A 20517-nucleotide genomic window follows, 5' to 3' on the forward strand; every position below is an offset into this window, starting at 1 on the left:
GCTCAGGCCCGCGCTTCCCTCTTTCCCAGCCCAGGCTCCTGTTACCTCCCCGCACACATCTGTACCCACCACAGGCCAAACAATTACACGCTCCCGCGGCCCTGCCTCGAGATCCGGGACAGCCCCCAGGACCGCGTCCCTGCAGTCCCCCGCCCCCTACCCCGGGTCCAAGGGAGCCCGCGGCCGGGCCTGAGGCCGCCGCCTGCAGCGGGCTCCCGCACCCCCCGCCGCAGGCGCGCCAGACGCCGTCCATGTGCTCGGCCGCAGTCGCCAGCCCCGGCCAGCTGAGGCTGGAGCGGGGAGCCCGGGAGGCCCGGCGGCCGTGGCCCGGGCCAGCGGCGCTCCTCAGGGCCGGAGAGGCCGGCGGACGGCGAGGCGGGAAGCGGCTGCAGCTGTGAGGCGCCAAGGGGCGGGAGGCGGGGGCGCAGGGGACAGCGGGCCAAGCCGGGGCGGGGCGGGGGGGGGGGAAGCGCGCGAAGATGCGGGCGGCACTCCCGTCGCGGCGGGGCTTGGCGAGCGGCGGCTCGCTCACTCACCACAGTCCGGCGGGGCAGCGCTCCGGGGGTCCGGGACAGGGCCCGGCGGAGCCTTCGCGCCCTGCCCGAGCGGGCCCCCCCGGAACTCTCGGAGCCGCTGTCGTCCGAGATCACGATGAAGTCCTCCATGGCTGCGGGCCCCGGCCGAGGCAGCGCGCGGGCGGCCGGCGACCCAGGCGGCGGCGGCGGCGGTAGCGGCGGCGACTTCGGTTCCTGCTGCTGAGGCGGCGCCGGCGACGGTGGCGGCGGCGGCGGCGACAACCGGAGCCATCACCCCGCCGGCCCCGCCCCTTCCCGCCCCGAGCCCCGCCCCCTCCAGCCGGCCCCGCCCCGCCCCGCCTCGCTCCTCCTGAGCCTGCCCCCCGGCGGCGGGCGGCGGGCCGCAGGCAGCGGGCGGCCGGGTCAGGGCCGCGGGCACTGTGCTAGGCGGGGCCAGGGGGCACTCGTCCTCCCTTCCTAGGGAGGAAAAAAGGAGAGGGAAAAATCAAGTCGCAGCCGGCTTGGGCCTGTGTTGCGGGCGTGTTTGTGTGACGCTGAGACTGCGAGGGCTTCCCCACCTGTTTCCAACCGACCCAAGTGTGAAGTGAGGTGTGAACAGGCCTCTGACTGAGCCCGCGTCCACTAACTGCCCTTGAGGGGAGGGACCTGGCCTCCGACAGACGGGGTGGAGGAGCCCCCGACTGACTGAGGGTAGGTGGCCTGGCCTGTGGCCAAGTGGGGCACAGAGGCCCCACTTCCTTGTGCACATGTGCAGTACGTCTGTAGGATAAATTCCTAGAAGTGGAATTACTGGGTCAAAGGTGATGTTTCTGCTGTTTCGATAAATGATGCCAAATTACTCCTAAGTTGTACCAATTGGCAGTTTCACCAACAATCTGTGTCACTCAGGAATTTACACTGTGAGATTTAGACACTTGTACAGTTGGTAGCAGGATCAGAAACTTGAAAAAATGCACAATGAGAAGCCATGAGGTAGCACACGCCAGAAATAATTAGATGTTATGAATGAGCAAAGCTATAAAGGTAAACAGAAAGATATACCCCATAGAGGGAGAAGTGGTAGGTGTAGTTGGCTGGTTGTAGTGTAGGAACATTAAAATCAAGATAGAATCTGTGTTACGATAAGTGTGGGTTATTGACAAAAATCCTGTTGCTCATGCTCCAGCAACTTGGTATATGTGTTGACAGGTCCAATGGGAAATTGTATTAATCCGAAGAGGGATTGTTTCCCAAAGGAATGGTTGTCAGGTGCTACCTAAGCAGGGTCTAGTGCAGTGATTCTCAAACTTTAGAGAGCATCACAATCACCAAGAAGACTTGTTCAAACACCGATTGCTGGGCCCCACCCCAGAGTTTCTAAATCTGGGGTAGGTCTGTATGAGGCTCTGAATTTGTATTTCTGAAATTTCCGAGGTAATGTTGATGCTGCTATTCTGGGGACCATGCATTGAAAACCACTGGTCTGGTGGGCGAGGAGTCTACGGCCAATGGATTTCAGAAGTTCTGGTCAAACTGCTAAAATCATCCCTGTTGTGAAGGGATTCATTAAGTTGTCTTCACCAAATGCCATTAGGCATTTGGTTTATTTAACTCCCTGTTTCTTTTTTTTTTTTTTCTCAAGGTTTTATTTATTTGAGAGAGAGAGAGTGAGAGACAGCATGAGAGGGGGAGAGGGTCAGAGGGAGAAGCAGACTCCCCGCCAAGCGGGGAGCCTGACTCGGGACTTGATTCTGGGACTCCGGGATCATGACCTGAGCTGAAGGCAGCCGCTCAACCAACTGAGCCACACAGGTGCCCCTAACTCCCTGTTTCTGGAAACACCGTCTTCTCAAGGCTTCTGTGACTCCGCACCTCTCTTACTTTTCAGTCTTCTTAGATGACTCCTGATCCTCTACTCACTCCTTAAATCTTGATGTTCCTCAGAGATCTGACATAGGCCACCTTCACACACCTCTTCCTACACAATGTCAACTATTCCCGTGGCTTTAAATGATATTTTTCATGCCGATGACTCCCTAGGTTTATCTCTAGCCCTGTCCTCAAAGCTCCAGATATATGTATCCAAATGTGTATCAAACCTCAGAGGCATCTCAAGTTGAATACGTCTAAAACCAAATCCCTGTCCCCTCAAATAAAAGCCTGTTTCTTCTTCTCTGTTTCTTATCTCAATGAATGGTGGTACTACCAGCCAGCAAATGCTCAAGTGAGAAATCTGAGCATGATGCTTGATTTCTACTTCTTTCTCACCAACAAGTCCTGTCTCTTTTTATCTCCTAAATATTTTTTGCACCCCTTCACTTATTTTGGCCTCTACTGTTATGACTTTAGGCAAGCTAAGACCACCTCTGGCCCAGCCTACTATAGCAGCCTCCTATCTCATCTTCCTGCATCTATTCTTGCCCTCTTTCCTTCCTTTTCCCACATTCAGCCAAAGTGATTTTTAAGAGAATATGTAATCAAACCGCCTTTAGTGGCTTCCTAATAACACTATGTCTTAGTTGGCTTAGGCTGCCATAACAAAATGACACAGTCGGGTTAGTTAAACAATAGAAATTTATTTTCCCACAGTTCTGGAGGCTGGGAAGTCCAAGATCAAGGTGCTGGCCAATTTGGTTCCTCTCTCTTTAGGTTGCAGATTTCTTGTTATATCCTCACATGGTCTTTCCCCAGTGGGTGCATGCAGGGAGAAAGAGGGGAGGGAGGGAGGGAGAGAGGGGGAGAAAGAGAGAGAGCTCTCTTCTTTATAAGGCCACTAATCCCAGCATGAGGGCCCCATCTACATGTCTAATCTAACCTTAATTACCTCTTGAAGACCCCATCTCCAAATACTATCACATTGGGGGTTAGAATTTTAGGGGAACACAAACATAACACTATAAACTTTTAAATATAAAGATTATATATATACATATATATATATAAGTTAAGTGTTATATTTATATATAGTAAATATATGATTTCACTGTAAGTAAGTTTTACCCTAAAAAAAAAGAGGGAAAAAATTTTGAACTCTATCATATGTATGCTATAGTGAAGGGATGAAGTATACTGATGTTTTTAAGTTACTTTGAAATGCATCAAAAATAAGATAGGTGAATGTGTGGGTTGGATAGATATAGATAAAGCAAATATAATGTTAACATTGTCAGATCTACACGGTAGTATATAGATGTTTAACTTTAATGTGAATTTGAATGTTTTCACATTATGTTGAGAAAAAATTTAAAATTAAGAGAGTGAATTATGATTTTCCCACAATTTAAAAAAGTTTTTTAACAAAAAGGGAGAGAGAAGGGGCATCTGGCTGGCTCAGTTGGTTAAGCATCTGCCTTCGGCTCAGGTCATGATCCCGGGGTCCTGCCTGGGATTGAGCCCCGCATCAGGCTCCCTGCACAGTGGAGAGCCTGCTTCTCCCTCTCCCTCTGCTGCTTGCTCTGCTTGTTCTCCCCTCCCCCCATCAAATAAATAAAATATTTTTAAAAAAAGAGAGAGAAGATTATAATGAAACCTGTGTGCCCATCGTCCAGCTTCAAGAATGATCAATCTTATTCCACTTATATTCTCACCCACTCTCTCACCCCGACCTTCCTGAATTATTTTAAAGTAAATCCAAGACATTACACTGTTTATTCTAGAGATATTTCAGTTTGGGTCTTTAAAAGATAAGTAATTTTGGGGCGCCTGCGTGGCTCAGTCGTTAAGTGTCTGCCTTCGGCTCAGGTCATGATCCCAGGGTCCTGGGATGGAGCCCCGCATCCGGCTCCCTGCTCCGTGGGAGGCCTGCTTCTCCCTCTCCCACTCCCCCTGCTTGTGTTCCCTCTCTTGCTGTGTCTCTGTCAGATGAACAAGTGAAATTAAAAAAAAAAAAAGATAAGGAATCTTCATTTAACGATTTGTCAAGCACATATGCTGTACTCAAGGGGTACAGTAGTGAACAAGGTAGACATAGTCTCTGGTTTATGGTGATTATAGTTTATAAGGAAGACAAACAATAAACTAATAAATAATTATAAATTATGACAATAATCAGTTTGAGAAATCTTAACTTGTGAGATATAAATATGAAACAATTTTATTGTTTCTCCAATAACCATTACCACTGTCTCTAGAAATCCTCTTGGTCTCTGACAGTAAATTCCCTTAAGAATATCCTACTCTATGGGGCGCCTGGGTGGCTCAGTCGTTAAGTGTCTGCCTTTGGCTCAGGTCATGATCCCAGGGTCCTGGGATCGAGCCCCGCATCGAGCCCCGCATCGAGCCCCGCATCGAGCCCCGCATCGAGCCCCGCATCGGGCTCCCTGCTCGGCGGGAAGCCTGCTTCTCCCTCTCCCCACTCCCCCTGCTTGTGTCCCCTCTCTCTCTGTGTCTCTCTCTGTCAAATAAAATAAAATCTTTAAAAAAAAAAAAAGAATATCCAACTCTAGGGGCACCTGGGTGGCTCAGTTGGTTAAGCATCCATCTCTTGATTTTGGCTTAGGTCATGATCTCAGGGTCATGGGATCTAACCCCACGTGGGGCTCTGCACTCAGTTCAGGGTCTGCTTATCCCTCTCCCTCCCCTTCTGCCCCACCCCTGTAGTCTCTCTCTCAAATAAATAAAATCTTAAACAAAAAAAAAAAGAATATCCTACTTTGGTCCCATAACTATGAAGTCACTTTCAGTAACTAATACAGACTCTTTCCAAGTATTATGTTTTAGGCTTGCCCATTTAAAATCTTTAATCTCATATTCAATTCACAGCTCTTCCTATTCTTCTGTGCAGGTAGACTTGTGGTTATAATAGCCCTTAGTGGAGGGGGTAGTAATGTCCCCTTCTCTCCCCTTGGCTCTTGTTTCCTCCCAAGTAGGGATGAGGAGGAGGAGAGAGAATGTTCTCTGCAAGACTGTCCAGGAAGAGTTGTTTGTTCTCTTTCTGCTGGTTGTTGCTACTTCAGTAACAGTTCTCTCAGTGTGTCAGGAGCCCAGATGCCAGCAGTCTTACTTGGACTGGGAACAGTTGCTCTCTGGGGCCTCCCCTATGCACTTCCCAACCTAGAAAAAGTCAGTATCAACCTCTTTCTCCCAGGTCCCCACCAGTCCCTGCCAGCGGCAATCTAATATATAGCTTTTTGTTTTGGGGGGATCCTTGCCTGGAAGGGCTTCTTGGGGAGTGCCAGCAAGAGCCTCAAGCCTCAGGGATCTTCTGCGCTGTCTAGTTGACTCACATGGTGAATTTACACGCTTAATGCAAGAAGGAAGGAAATGCAGGTAGCTCTCATCCTTATGGCCCCTATCTCAGCACCAACTAGCTCTTTTCTCCCTTCCTTCATGCCCAAGGACAATAGGGGCTCATTCAAGTCAGTGGTTCAGAGATTTTCAGACAAGTTTTCAGCTTGGGGAATGGGAAGAGGTAGTTTGCTGCACTTTCAAATTGTGGGAAGGGAATGGGGGAACGAATTGAATGCCCTGTCTTCTTCAGCTAGGGAGAAGTAATGGGTGGTTGCCATCTATAAAAAGTAATATTCATCCATGGATATATGAACTAATTGGAAAAAATTTTTAGTTCTTTTTGTTACAGAATTTATGGTAAGTGATTAATATTAGTAACTAACTTTCGATCATAAAAATAGTGATTAGGACTGGGGCACTTGGGTGTCTCAGTTAGTTATGCCTCCAACTCTTGATGTTGGCTCAGGTCATGATCTTAGGGGTGTGAGATCAAGCCCTGCATCGGGCTCTGCACTGAACATGGAGTCTGCTTAAGATTCTCTCTCTCCCTCCCTCTGCCCTTCCCTTCCAGCTTGAGTGCACATGCTTTCTCTCTCTCTAAAAAAAAAAAAAAAAAAAAAAAGTGATAGGACTTTAGGGGTACAACAGTGTTCTGATTGTATATATCTCTCTCCTCAGCCATCCTGTCTGAAACTCAGGAAACACAGAGTCCCTGGTTGTGTAATAAGAGTATACTTGAAAAGTACCCTGTCCTTATCTGACAACCCAGATGAAGAATCCTGGCCCTGAAGCTGCTTTTCTTAAAACTGTAAGTAGTGTTGCTTGGTCATCCTGGATCTGTCTTGAAATATTTTGTTTACCCAAGGCTTCCAAAATGATGGTGTCTTTTTCAAAAACTAGTATGTGTGTGTATTTTTCTTTTCTTTTTTTCTGGGTGATTTGTCTTATTTTTTCCAGATTTATTGAGATATAGGTGACGTATAACATTGTTTAAGTTTAAGATGTATAATGTGATATTTTGGGGCACCTGGGTGGCTCAGCCAGTTAAGCTTCTGACTTCAGTTCAGGTCAAGATCCCAGGGTGCTGGGATGGAGGCCTGCATCAGGCTCCCTGCTCAGCAGGGAGTCTGCTTCTCCCTCTCCCTCTGCTCCTCCCCCCTGTTTGGGCTTTCTCTCTCTCTCTCAAATGAATAAATAAAATTTTTTTAAAGTTTTTTTTTATTTATTCATTCGAGACACAGAGATACAGAAAGAGAGAGAATATGAGCAGGGGGAGAAGCAGAGGGAGGGGGAGAAGCAGGCCCCCTGCTGAGCAGGAAGCCTGATGCGGGGCTGATGCCAGGACCCTGGGATCATGACCTGAGCCGAAGGCAGACGCTTAACCATCTGAGCCACCCAGGCGCCCCAATAAATAAAATCTTTTTAAAAAAGATGTATAATGTGGTATTTTGATAGATACATATATTGTGAAATGTTTACCATAATAAAGTTAGTTAACACGTCCTTTACCTCACATAATTATCATTTTGTTGTTGTTGTTATAGTGAGAACAGTAGAGCTCTCCTGTCATAGCAACTTTCAAGCACAATACAGTATTAACTGTTGTCATCATGCTGTACATTAGATGCCCAGAACTTACTCATCTTAAAACTGAAATTTTGTTCCATTTGATTAATAGCTTCCCATTTCCACACACCCCCAAACCTGGCAACCACTACTCTACTTTTTGTTTCTATAAGTTTAATGTTTTAGATTCCACACATAAGTGAGATCATAGAGTATTTGTCTTTCCCTTAATTACTTTACGTAGCATAATGCTCTCAAGGTCCATCCATGTTGTTGCAAATGGTAGGATTTCCTTCTTTTTTTATGGCTGAATAGTATTTGTGTGTGTTTTTCAAGGTGATACTTCTTCATAGACTTATTCCCCTTAACTCATACATCAATCCCATATACATTGAGAGGCTAATGCAGTCACTTATTCATCCAATGAATAGTCCCACGTTTTGGAAGTTTCACATTATACCACTTTGCTTTTATGGAAGACCTACATTAGTATCTGTTTTCGCTAACCAAAAGAAATCTGAAGAGGATTTTCATTCTTATGAAAAAAGGCAAAAAGCAAACAGTGTTCGGTATTTGTTTTGCCACCAGCCATGATAGAGGCAGCATGCTCCCCCAGCAGTGAGAGTTGCCCTGCCAAGCTCCATCCCCAGCAACTAGGCTCAGTATCTCAGCATCAAGCCACTGTAGCTTTGAACTGTATCTGTGAGCATCTGTGCTTTCTCTCAATTTGTTTTGTTAACTCTTAGTGAGATGTGTCCTATGGTAATGGAAAAGCCTAAGAGAGGTTATTTTTTGGGTCTGGGAACACTCAAAAAATTTCGTATGAATTAATGGTAATTGCTTCTTTGCTTTATGCCACTTCAGCTTATGAAAGGTTTTACAAGAGCACTCCAGTTTTGGATGGCAGGAGAAACTCGTAGTCCTGAGTGCCTACTGGGTGCCAGGCACCTTGTTAGGGGCTGGGGCTGAAACTGAGCAAGCTAGGCATTGCTTCTTTCTCAGAGAGCTTAGCAGCCCTAGTTTGTGAATGCAGAAAACAAATCTCAATCCCTCTCTTTTTAAAAATAATTTTTAATTAAAAACTTACATATGAAAAAATACATGAAAATGTAAATCAAAACCATTTCACACCCATTATGATGGCGATTATTTAAAAAAAATGGAAAACAAGTTTTGGCAAGGATGTGGAGAAATTGGAACAGTTGCTCATTGGTGGTGGGGATGTAAAATGGTGCAGCTGCTGTGGAAAACAGTTTGGCAGTTCCCCAAAAAGTTAGACATAGAATTACCATATGATCCAGCAATTCTACTCCTGGGTATTTACCCCAAAGCTTTAAAAGTGGGGATGCAAACAGATACTTACCCACCTATCTTCATAGCAATGTTATTTGTAATAGCCAAGAGGTGGAAATAACCTGTGAAGGGATAAACAATTTAGAATTCTATTCAGCCTTAATGGAAATTATGACCCATGCTACAACATGGAGGAAACTTGAGGACATCATGCTAAATGAAAAAAGCCAGTCACAAAAGGATAAGTATTGTATGATTCTACTTACATGAGCTAACGGGAAAAGGCAAATTCATAGAAATAGAAAATAGAATAGAGTTATCAGGGGCTAGGGGAAGGGAGAATGGGACGTTATTTAATAGGTGCAGAGTTTCTGTTGGGAAGATGAGAAAGTTCAGGAAATGGATAGTGGTGATGGTTGCACAATATTGTTACTATATCCTAATGCCATTGTATTTTACACTTAAAAATGGTTTAAGGGGTGCCTGGGTGCCTCAGTTAAGCGTCCGACTCTGAATCTCAGCTCAGGTCTTGATCTCAGGGTTGTAAGTTTAAGTCCTGCGTTGGGCTCCATGCTGGGTGTGAAGCCTACCTAAAAAAAAGAAAAAAAATGCTTAGGATAGTACATTTTAGTTATATGTTATTACAATAAAAATATGTGAATATTTTCCTTTTATCAAAAAATTAAAACATTGTGGACTATGTTAAAAGCTCCTTTGACCACCTCCTCCATCCTGATCCCAGTTCCCCTTCTTTGTTGGTTCTGTTTCCTTCTCTAGAGCTTTTCTGTATATTTGCTTATATTCATATGTCCTTAGCAAAATGACATATATTTTTAGCTTTATCCAGAGAGCACGTCTGCTTTAGCATGGAGATTTGAAACCATCATTTGCAGTAAAAATGTTCTAAGCAGTAGGGCTTTCTGCCTTATTAATGGGGACTTTTTTTTTTTTGGTGGATGTACACTTTTCAAAGGTGGTCATTTTCTGTCATTTTTCTTTTTTTCATTATATGGCAGGGTCAGTGCCTATGGACCACTTTTGTTTATGCTACAGCTAGCCAGCTCAGGTTTCTCCCATGCCTTAGCGAACACTCTGTCCTTCCTGCTGGATTCCAGGTATAATCTCCCAGTTTCGGATCACTCTTAGCTTTTCCACTGGACTGCTTTAGTAGGCAGCCTCTTGTTGTACATAACTTAAATAATTTTCTTATCCTTTCCCCGTTCCCATCCTTGTTTCTAATTTGCCGAGATAATCAAGTAGATGTCAAAATCTTCATAAAAATTTTGTTTTATCCTCTCTGTTCAAAGATGATACATCCTCATTTTGAGAAAATTAAAGCAATTTAGAATGGTTATAAAACAGAATGTGTAACCACATCACCACTTGGATAACATCTTTCTAGACATCTCTGAATGGTGAATACTCACAGGTGCACACAATTTTACACAAACAGGATCATACTATGCACATTGTATGGCAATTGGCTTTCTTAGTTCAAAAAATATATCCTTACAGTTGGCTGTGTCAGTGAATATAGATCTACAGTATCCATTTTATTGACTCATAATAATATTTTTAAAATAGTATGACGTGTTTCTTCTTATTTAATAGAAAAGCACAAAGAAGCAAACAAAAAAGTGTATCATATTCTCTCAACCTTGATATCCTACATTGAACAGTTTGTAAAATTAAAAGAAACATATCTATGAGATTAGCAAATTCATGCTACAAAAAGTTACAAAATAAAGAGTGCAAGTTGAGAGCCACCCTCCCTTTTCTAGTTCAGTCTTCCCAAGGCCAAATGCCTTTATTAGTTTCTTGTGAATCCTTCAAAACATACAAAATTACTTACATATCTGTATTTCTTTCTCTTTTTTGTTTTTTAACACAAAAAAGATCACATTATTATATAGAGTTATTTACTTTGCTTTTTTCATTTGATACATTTTGGGGATCATTTCTTAACTGTAAGGTAAATATATCTTAACACCTGCATAAAAAAAGTCATTTGTTAGGATATGCCACAATTTATTTAACCAGTTCCCCATGGTGGATATTTTGGTTGTTTTCAGGGTTTTGTTTGTTTATTATGCAGTTTTGATTTTACTATTACCAGTAATGTTGCAAGAACATCTTTGTACTTACCTTAACAAGGCTTGCCAGCATATCCATAGAGAAAGTCTTAAGCACTGGGGACTGGGTTAAAGGGTGTATGTGTTTTACGTGTAGGTAGAAACTGCCAAATCATCATCCAGAAAGGTTGCACCAAAGAACATTATGACAGAAGTGTTCGAGAGTGCTTGTTTCCTAAAATTCCACAAGCATTAGTTATCAAACTTTTTAGTTGTTGCCAATCAAATGAGTTAAAATTGTTATTTTGTTCTGATTTGCATTTATTATGCATGAAGTTGAGATACTTTTCAAATGTTCATTGACTGTTTGTAGTTTTTTCCTTGAAAATGTTCATACATCTTCACTATTTTTTTCCCCTAGCCTGTTCATCTTTTTAATAGCTATCAGTAGAATTTGTGTGAATAGATAAGGTATTATTGAGCAAGGTAATATTACATTGCTTGGATAATGTATTCAACTAGTTACCCAATAATGAACAGTTAGGATGTTTACAACATCATGCTACAGTTTCCAACTTCTGTACTTGCATCTTTGTGCTCTGAATCAATTATCTCTTTGAGTTAGATTCTAGAAGTAGAATTGCTGATTGAAAGCCAAATTCTTTGTTAAAAATTTCAAAATAGCATTGTTTGATGGGGAAGTGGTCCAATTTGGGGAGTGGGAGAAAAGAAAAAGAAACCAGGAGCTCCTGATTGCAAGGCTACTCTGCTCTAAATTAGAATTGAACTAAAAGGCTAATTGGTGATGTTATCATCCTAGCCGCTTTCATCAATAAGCTTCTTAAAATCCTAAATCTCCTTCTCCATTTGGTGCCTGGATCTCCTGGGAGTCTGCAAATTCTCTGAAGGGAAAAAAGGAAAAAATTGTAATTTTCAAGTGAGTAATAGTATTAAAACATAATTATAAGCACATTTTGAATCCTTGTATGGCCATGCAATTTTGATGTTAGCTTTACATTTCTGTTTACAATTATTTGAGTGGTGCATACTGTTTGAAGGAACATTTGGCATTATGGTAATTCATTAATTTAAATTGAATGGGGGGAAGTAGTGGGAGACTTGAGTCAGCTTACCTATAGGACTGGTGGCCTCCTGCGGAAGCTGAGTTCAAAAGAACTTGTGCAACAAAGCAATCCATTAAATTAGAATAACGTAGGAAGTGATTTGGGGGAGGATGAATTGCATAAATCTTGTCTTTGTACCTAACAACTTGTTCATTAACAGTTAGTGTAGTAGAAAATACAGAGTGAAGAAATGTACATTTCTGATTAGAGTAATAATTGGATTAGTACACCAAGTCAGGCCAAATTGCATTCATGACCACAATGCCAACCTTAGTTTTATGGGTTTATTAGGTGACACTGCATTAAACTAGGCATTCCAGGATTGCTTGGGCAATTTTGACCAAATATGAGGCCTGCCTTGGTATCTGAAAAGTTAAGAAGGAAATGAAGTGAGTCACACTGATGAGGGAGCCGAAGGCAAGCTGAGGACAAAGCACAAGCTGACACCCTGCAACCTCCTCCCCCAAGAGTGGGATATGTTTAACATTCCTCAGGCACTCCTGGCTGCCCTAAAGCTAAGGGAAGGAAAAACGAATGGTGAACTGATAGAGACCACAGTCCTGCAAGGCATGAGTCTCTATCAGTTTACCAAAGTCTTAGCGATTTACAAGGAAAAAGCATTCTTATCATTAGCCTAACTTCCAGAGACCCATAACTCAATTTTCTGGAGCCCTAACATCACCCTCCCTTCCATGGGTATTGTGGGAAACAGAGGCAGAAGGGAAAGTAAACAAAATTAAGTTTCTTTACGACTTGCAGCCTATTAACAAGGACTTGTAATAGAAGGAGTATAACATTCCTCCAGAAAGCTCTCAACTATCTTAATGTTAGTGCCTTACTAGAAGGAAAAACAACCTTAGCTTAACAATAGCAAGGCCTCCAGTATCCTGTAAATCTTCTTTAGCATATCAAAGTCCTTTTGTACACCTCCCTTTTCCTTACCTCCCCCAACTCCCAAGTATATAATCAGCCACCCCTCATAACCCTGGGGCAGCAGTCTCTTTCTGCCCACGGGTCCTGTTCCCATGCTTTAATTAAAATCACCTTTTTTTGCACCAAAGACGTCTCAAGAATTCTTTCTTGGCCGTTGGCTCCGGACCTCACCAACATTCCAAAACTACATCAACACCACTTTGTACAACATAATTATATGAACAGAACTTTTCTGCATTAGTATTTTTTTAAAGATTTTATTTATTTATTTGCTAGAGAGAGTGAAAGTACAAGCGGGGGGAGCGGCAGGCAGAGGGAGAAGCAGGCTCCCTGCTGAGCAAGGAGCCTGATGCGGGACTGAATCCCAGGACTCTGGGATCATGACCTGAGCCGAAGGCAGCCGCTTAACTGACTGAGCTACCCAGGCGTCCCTGCATTAGTATTTTTGACAGACAAATTAAATAGACAAAAATTGGTTTGCTCTCATTTTTTTGTTCTAACATGCATTTATTTGATTATTATGAATATATATGCACACACATATAATGTTAATAATGTTAATGGTTTTTTCCTAATGTTACTTTCTTGTGAAAAAAAAATCCTAGATAAAAATCTACCATTTAAATTAAGTTTTCTTTTATCTTTGTTAACATATACCATACCATAAATATTTTCCCATTTTGCTAATCTGTTTTTATTCTTTTCTTTTTTAAAGATTTTATTTTTATTTATTTATCGGAGAGAGAGCGAGCACGCACAAGCAGGGGGAGCAGCAGAAGGAGAGGGAGAGGGAGAAGCAGGCTCCCCGCTGAGCAGGGAGCCCGATGCGGGGCTCGATTCCAGGACCCTGGGATCATGACCCGAGCCGAAGGCAGACGCTTAACCGACTGAGCCACCCAGGCACCCCTAATCTGTTTTTATTGTTTTTCCTTGCTTCAAGCTCTTTCCTTGCCCACCACCATGTACCCAATGTTCGTGCAAGTATGTGAGCCCACACATTTTTCTCCATAACCATGTAAGCCTAGTGGAAAAGATCTACAGATACATATATACACATAGAAATAACTGTATAAAATACACATCAAAGGTTGTGAGTTGTCATTTGTTTTTACAAAAGCAAGATCATAAACTATATATATTTCTCAGTTACATCCTTTCTTCTTTAATTCATCAGGGCAGCCTGCTGGATCATTAACTACAGATCCAAGTTGATTTTTTTTTTAATTTTTATTTATTTATTCATGAGAGACAGAGAGAGAGAGAGGCAGAGGGAGAAGCAGGCGCCCAAGGAGCAGGGAGCCCGATGCGGGACTCGATCCCAGGACCCTGGGATCATGACCGGAGGTGAAGGCAGACGCTTAACCATCTGAGCCACCCAGGTGCCCGATCCAAGTTGATTTTTTAACAGCAACATAGTTACGCATACTACAGACACCCACATTATTCATCAATAGAGAATTCTTCCCCTGGTGGACTTTTAAGTTGTTCTCAAGTTTTTTGTTATTGCGAACAAGGCCACAATAAATACTCTCATAGATTTGTTCTTTGATTGTTGGGACTGGGATCACTAGATCAGAGGGTATGTGTGTGTGTACATATATATATTTTAAATTTTTATTTATTTTTTATTTTTTTGAGAGAGAGAGAGGTAACGGGGTGGGAGGAAGGGCAGAGGGAAAGGAAAAGAGAGAATCTTAAGCAGGCTCCACACCCAGCAGAGAGCCTGACACAGGGCTTTATCTCACCATCCTGAGATCATGACCTGAGCTGAAATCAAGAGTCAGACACTTAACTGACTGAGCCACCCAGGCGCCCCTATATTTTTTGTTTTAAATGTATTATGCCATGTTACTTTAAAAAGCTGCGTGTGGACCTTATTTGGATCTTGATTCAAGTAAACTATAAAATTAAGAAGTATATTTATAAAACAATCGGATATTTGAACACTGACTAGGTATTTCATTAAATTAAGGAGTGGGGTTTTTTTTTAGATGTGATAATGGTAGATTTCATACTGAAATATTTGTGGATGAAGTAACTGGGTTCAGAAAAGTACTGGAGGGAGAGAAGTGGATTGAAGCTGATATAATGGGAATTCATTATACCATTGTCTTCTTTTATATGCGTTTGAAATTCTCCGTAATAATAATAATAATAAAAGCTATAAAAATTCACACTATATATAATGTATGAGAAAACCTATTTCCTTACATTTCCTAGCACTGGGTATTACTACTTTTTTATTTTTGTCAATCTGATGTATGAAAAAAGATATTTGTTGATAGTTCGTATTTGCTTTACTACTAGGGAGGTTGATTTTCTTGAGAAAGTGTAAAGCTCCCTTGCTGGCAGCTAGCAGCCAGGCCATGATGTTACCAAATGAACATAAGTTATACTAAGGGGCCCTGGGTGTCTCAATCAGTTAAGTGTTTGCTTTCTGCTGAGGTCATGATCCCTGGGAGTTGGGCTGCCTGCTCAGTGCGGCACCTGCTTCTCCCTCTGCCCCTCTGCCCCTCTGCCCCTCCCCCCTCCCCCCACACCCCCCCCCGCCCAGCTTTCATGCTCTGTCTCTCACATGCTATCTCTCTCTCTCTCTCAAATAAAAAAATAAAATCTTTTTAAAAAAACCCAATACTTAGAATATAAATAAAATGTACACAAGGCTACTCTGTGACCATTTCTGGAACAAGACAGAGAAAGACCACTTTGCAACCATAAAAACAATAAAACATCCCCCACTTCTGACTAAACTGAGTCACAGCTGCTCCTTTACCAATGACAGCTTTTGCCTTGCTTTAATCCTCATACTTCCTAGATAAAAATTATTCAGATATCCAGCCACTAAATTGCCCCAACTTTTTGACAACCTTCAATCCATAACTGGTCCCTACTTCTTTAACTTTTCTGGGACTAATCCAGCACAGGTCCCAATGCTGTGAGAAGCCCCTTCCAAGGTCCTCTTGCTGAGGCCTCTACAGTTCCTCTGGAGTACTTTGTCCCTTGCTATAGGAGGGTAAATCTAACTTTTTTTTTTAAATTTTTTATTGTTATGTTAATCACCATATATTACATCATTAGTTTTTGGTGCAGTGTTCCATGATTCATTGTTTGTTCATAACACCCAGTGCTCCATGCAGAACGTGCCCTCCTCAATACCCATCACCAGGCTAACCCATCCCCCTCCCCCCCTCCCCTCTAGAACCCTCAGTTTGTTTTTCAGAGTCCATCATCTCCCATGGTTCGTCTCTCCCTCTGACATACTCCCCTTTTCTTCCTCTCCTGTTATCTTCTTCTTTTTCTTTTTTCTTAAAATATGTTGCGTTATTTGTTTCAGAAGTACAGAACTGTGATTCAACAGTCTTGCACAATTCACAGCACTCACCGTAGCACATACCCTCCCCAATGTCTATCACCCAACCACCCCATCCCTCCCACCCCCAACCACTCCAGTAACACTCAGTTTCTTTCCTGAGATTAAGAATTCCTCATATCAGTGAGGTCATGTTAAATCTAACTTTTTTATATGGATATTTTCCTAGAGGCCTTTGGTCAGTGGGCTTTAAACAATCTTTTCAATGTTTATTGTCTATTTCTTCTTTGGGACATTCTTCCAGTTCAGTGGGTAGTTCTGAAATTTTCCCTTTTGTTTAAGAGTCAGTCCCATTGTTTACCTTCCTCATTCTTCTCCAGGAGCCATATGTACTACTTTCTTAGTCAGAAGAGGTAAAAGAGGGGTGCCTAGGTGGCTCAGTCGGTTAAGCATCTGCTCAGGTCATGATCCCAGGCTTCTGGGTTAGAGCCCCACTTTGGGCTCCCTGTGCAGCAGAGAGCCTGCTTCTCCCTCTCCCTCTGCCCCCACCCCTGCTCATGTACATGTGCTCTCTCTCAAATGAATAAATTTTTTTTTTTAAAGAAGAGGTAAAATATCTTACTTGAGTTGGATCACTCCAGTTTTGATGCCATTAGCAAGAATCTTCAGGATCTTATTAATTCACCAGTAATTCTACTGGGAGCCAAGTGAAGGTGGACCTCTCCATTTGCTCCAGACTCTTCTGGTTATTTTCTTGGCCACCAGTCCAGTTTGGCTAATGTTGACAACATGTGTGTACTATTTATTGCTCATTTCATTAGGTATTAAGAGAGAAAATTCATCCTCTTAACTCAGAAGTCTGACATTTATATTAGATTTTGGTCTATTTACTTAAAAGCTCTGATGTGAGATACATAAAAATTCAGTACTTGGTTGTTAATTGTTCTTTTACTGATATGAAATATCACTGTTCCTTTTAGTGCTTTCCATCTTGAATTCTACTGTTTGTTACATTAACATTGTAACATATATAACATAATCTTTTGTTTGGTGTGTTGGGAAAATATTTTGATATTTAAACCCATGTGTTTTTATCCAGTATGTAACTCTCTATTCAGATGATTAGACTCTGAGTCATCCTTTGCCTTAAGGAAGATTGTCACAATAGAACCAGAATACAAAAGAGGCAAATACTTGACTTGTGAATTTTGAAGCTGGGTTTCAGGTGTAAGACACCCTGAGCCAGTTTCTTCCCCCTGGCTCATAGAAGAGAAGAACTAAGTCATGTTCTGTTTGGTCTACTCTGTTTCCTTAGGTGTTACTTCTCTCTTTTGTGGGGTGTGGTGTTTCTCATTTTTTTTTTTTTTTAAGATTTCTATTCATTTGACAGAGATAGATAGAGCGAGAGAGGGGACACAAGCAGGGGGAGTGGGAGAAGGAGAAGCAGACTCCCCACGGAGCAGGGAGCCCGATGCAGGGCTAGATCCCAGGACCCCGGGGTCATGACCTGAGCCGAAGGCAGATGCTTAACGATTGAGCCACCCAGGCGTCCACCCATTTTTGATCTTAAAACATTCCTCAAATGTTTTGTCATTCTTGGTTGGGTGCTCATCTTAATTTTTGAAGTTCCCTATTAGCCCACATGTGAGTGCTGCATCTATTTATCACATCTTGTTGCCAGTAATTTTGGGAAAGAATTTGGACTTGATGCTGGGTGGGGAATATTCTTTAATATCTAGAACTGGAACTGGGGACAACCACATTATTATCATGGGCATGGCAATGCCTTGCCTCTTTGGCTTAGGTTCTTATACGGACACTCACTTCTCTTACTGCCAGTTGCTTGACAAAAGCTGGGAAGAATTACCTTATTAGTTGACCATGTCTCATTCGTATTTCTGCACATCCCCTGCCTCTTAGGCTGGAGAAACTCTAAGTTGCTCTCACCTTTTGTTTCAGTTTTTTTCCTCTGGAAATTTGAGGTTATGATTTTCTCTTTTTTAACAAATTTATTATTTATTTATTTATTTATTTATTTATTTATTTATTTATTTATTTTTATTCATTACTTTTTTTTAGTTAGCTCCATGCCCAACATGGGGCTTGAACTCATGACCCTGAGATCAAGAGTGGTATATTCTACAGACTGAGCCAGCCGGGTGCCACATGATTTTCTCTTTTAATCTGATACCATTTGCTCTCCCTTTTAAGAGATTTCCTTGTAATTCCAGCAGACTAATATGATTAGCAACATTGTATCAGCCCTCAACACTTCTGCGTGATTCTCCACTTTTCTAATCAATTTGATTTCCCACTCTTTACAGTTATTTATGTCACATTTACTACTCTCCTTAACCTTCTGACTATTCTAGCCCCCTTCATACCCCCCTTCAATAGCAAGGTCAGAAGACCTTGCTATTTTTCACACAAAGAAAATTGAAACCATCAGATGGGAACTCCCTCATCCTCCCCAAGCCAAACTCCAGTGCACCCACAACTACATCCATCCTCTCCTTCTGCCCTCCTGAGGCATTAGATGTGCTGTTTCTTTTCTTATCTTTTTTTTTTTTTTTAGATTTTATTTATTTATTTGACAGAGAGAGAGAGAGAGACAGCGAGAGCAGGAACACAAGCAGGGGGAGTGGGAGAGGGAGAAGCAGGCTTCCTGCCAAGCAGGGAGCCCGATGTGGGGCTCAATCCCAGGACCCCAAGATCATGACCTGAGCCAAAGGCAGACGCTTAACCAACTGAGCCGCCCAGGTGCCCCAGATGTGCTGTTTCTCATCACATCTAAGGCTGAGCTCTACAGCTATGCTCTGCATGCAGTTCCCTCCCATCGTCCTCAAACCTTACACTCTCACATGTTCTTTCCCTTACCTGTGTATCCCGCTACTCCTTTCCATCTCTGTCCTTCCCATGCTCTTAAACATGAGTAAGTCTGTCCCACCTTAAAAACAGCCACAACCTGAACTTTCTTTTCACTCTACTCACTGTTTCCTCTAGCTTCCATCCCATTTCTTTTGTCTCCTTCATAAACTTCCAGAGAGAGTCATCTACATTAGCAGCTTCCATTTCCTGGCTTCACATTGACTTCTCAACCCACTCCAATCTGTCCCTCAATACTCCACAGATAAAGTGCTCACTCAGGTCACCCGACATCTGTGGTAGTTTTAAAATATGGCCACGAATTCTTTATTCCTCATTTACAAGGTAGAGTCTAATCCTCCTCTCCTTAAGTGTGGATTGTACTTGCTTCCGGTGCATCAAATATGCTGGAAGTGATGATGTGTGACTTCTGGGGCTGAGTCACATTGTAGCTTCAACCTCTCTCTCTTGGACTGTTTGCTCTGAGGAAGCCAGCTCTGAGTGGGCCATCCTAGAAGAGTATCCTCCAGCCCCATTAGCCCCTCAGATGACTGCAGTCCTGCCTGACATCTTGACTGCAGCCTTGTGAGAAACTCTGAGCCAAAACCATCCAGCTAAGCAGCTCCTGGTTTCCTGGCTTTCAGAAATAGTATGAGTTAATAAACATTTGTTGTTGTAAGCTGCTGAAGTTTAGGGTATTGTTACACAGCAATAGATAACTCATATAACCTCCATTTGTTAAGTCTAAAGAATGCTTTGACTTCTCAGCAGCATTTGACACTGTTGACCTCTCCCTCTCTGGAACATCTTCCCTTTGATTTCCAAAGTCTCCTACCTAACTTCCCAGAATCCTTTGCAGGCTCTTTCTCCTCTACAAGCAATTAAACACTGTGCTCTTTAAAATCCAGTCCTAGGCTCTCTTCTCTTTTTAATCTTCTCTTTTTGCAAGGGTTTTCACCCAGCCTTTCAGTAAATATGCCGTTGACACCTAAATTTCTTCATCCAGCCCAGACGTTTCCACAGAACTGTTCACCTATATATCCAACTATTTGCTCGTCATTGTTCTTGATTATCCCCAAAGCACCTCAATCTCTGCACTCCAAGAACAAACTATTTTTCCTCTCAAAACTGGGTTTTCTTTTCGTGTTTCCTATTTCAGTGAAGAGCACTATAACTATCATGTCCACTTGCTTTTGGCCATCTAGGTACCTCCCTCTCCCTACTCATACTTATCAATTACCAAGACTGTTTATTTTTAACTTCTGAATATCTTGTAAATCTCTGCCATCCAAGTCATTCTTTCTTGCTAGGATTATTACAGTAGCTTCCAAACCCATTTCGTTACTTGTACTGTAGGCCTGTCTCTAGTCTGTTCTCCACATTATTGCCTGAGAGGTATTTTCAGTATTTTTAAAAACATGACACAAATCCGGTCATGTTTCCTTTCTGCTTAAAAGTCTTTAATGGTCTCCTATCAATCTTTGAATGAAGACCTCAAATTCTTTTTTTTTTAAGTTTTTATTTAAATTCCAGTTATTTAACATAGTGTTATATTAGTTTCAGGTGTATAATATAGTGTTTCATCACTTTTGTACATCACCTGGTGCTCA

The 20517-nt window shown here is 42.4% G+C and overlaps 1 protein-coding gene across 1 annotated transcript in view; it reads right to left on the bottom strand.

Moving 5' to 3' along the window:
• Positions 1-20517, bottom strand: part of SIMC1 (SUMO interacting motifs containing 1) — a 132190-nt gene that overhangs the window by 84697 nt on the left and 26976 nt on the right. The window contains exons 2-3 of the mRNA XM_028102675.2: positions 892-992; positions 537-755 (exon numbers count right to left, since the gene is read on the bottom strand). Coding sequence (XP_027958476.2) covers positions 537-755; positions 892-992 — 320 coding nt within the window. The remainder of the gene's footprint in view (positions 1-536; positions 756-891; positions 993-20517) is intronic.

This window comes from Eumetopias jubatus, unplaced genomic scaffold (genome assembly GCF_037043125.1).
Source record: "Eumetopias jubatus isolate StellerSeaLion01/CBP00866 unplaced genomic scaffold, mEumJub1_p1.0 scaffold_5, whole genome shotgun sequence".
Lineage (NCBI taxonomy): Eukaryota > Metazoa > Chordata > Mammalia > Carnivora > Otariidae > Eumetopias > Eumetopias jubatus.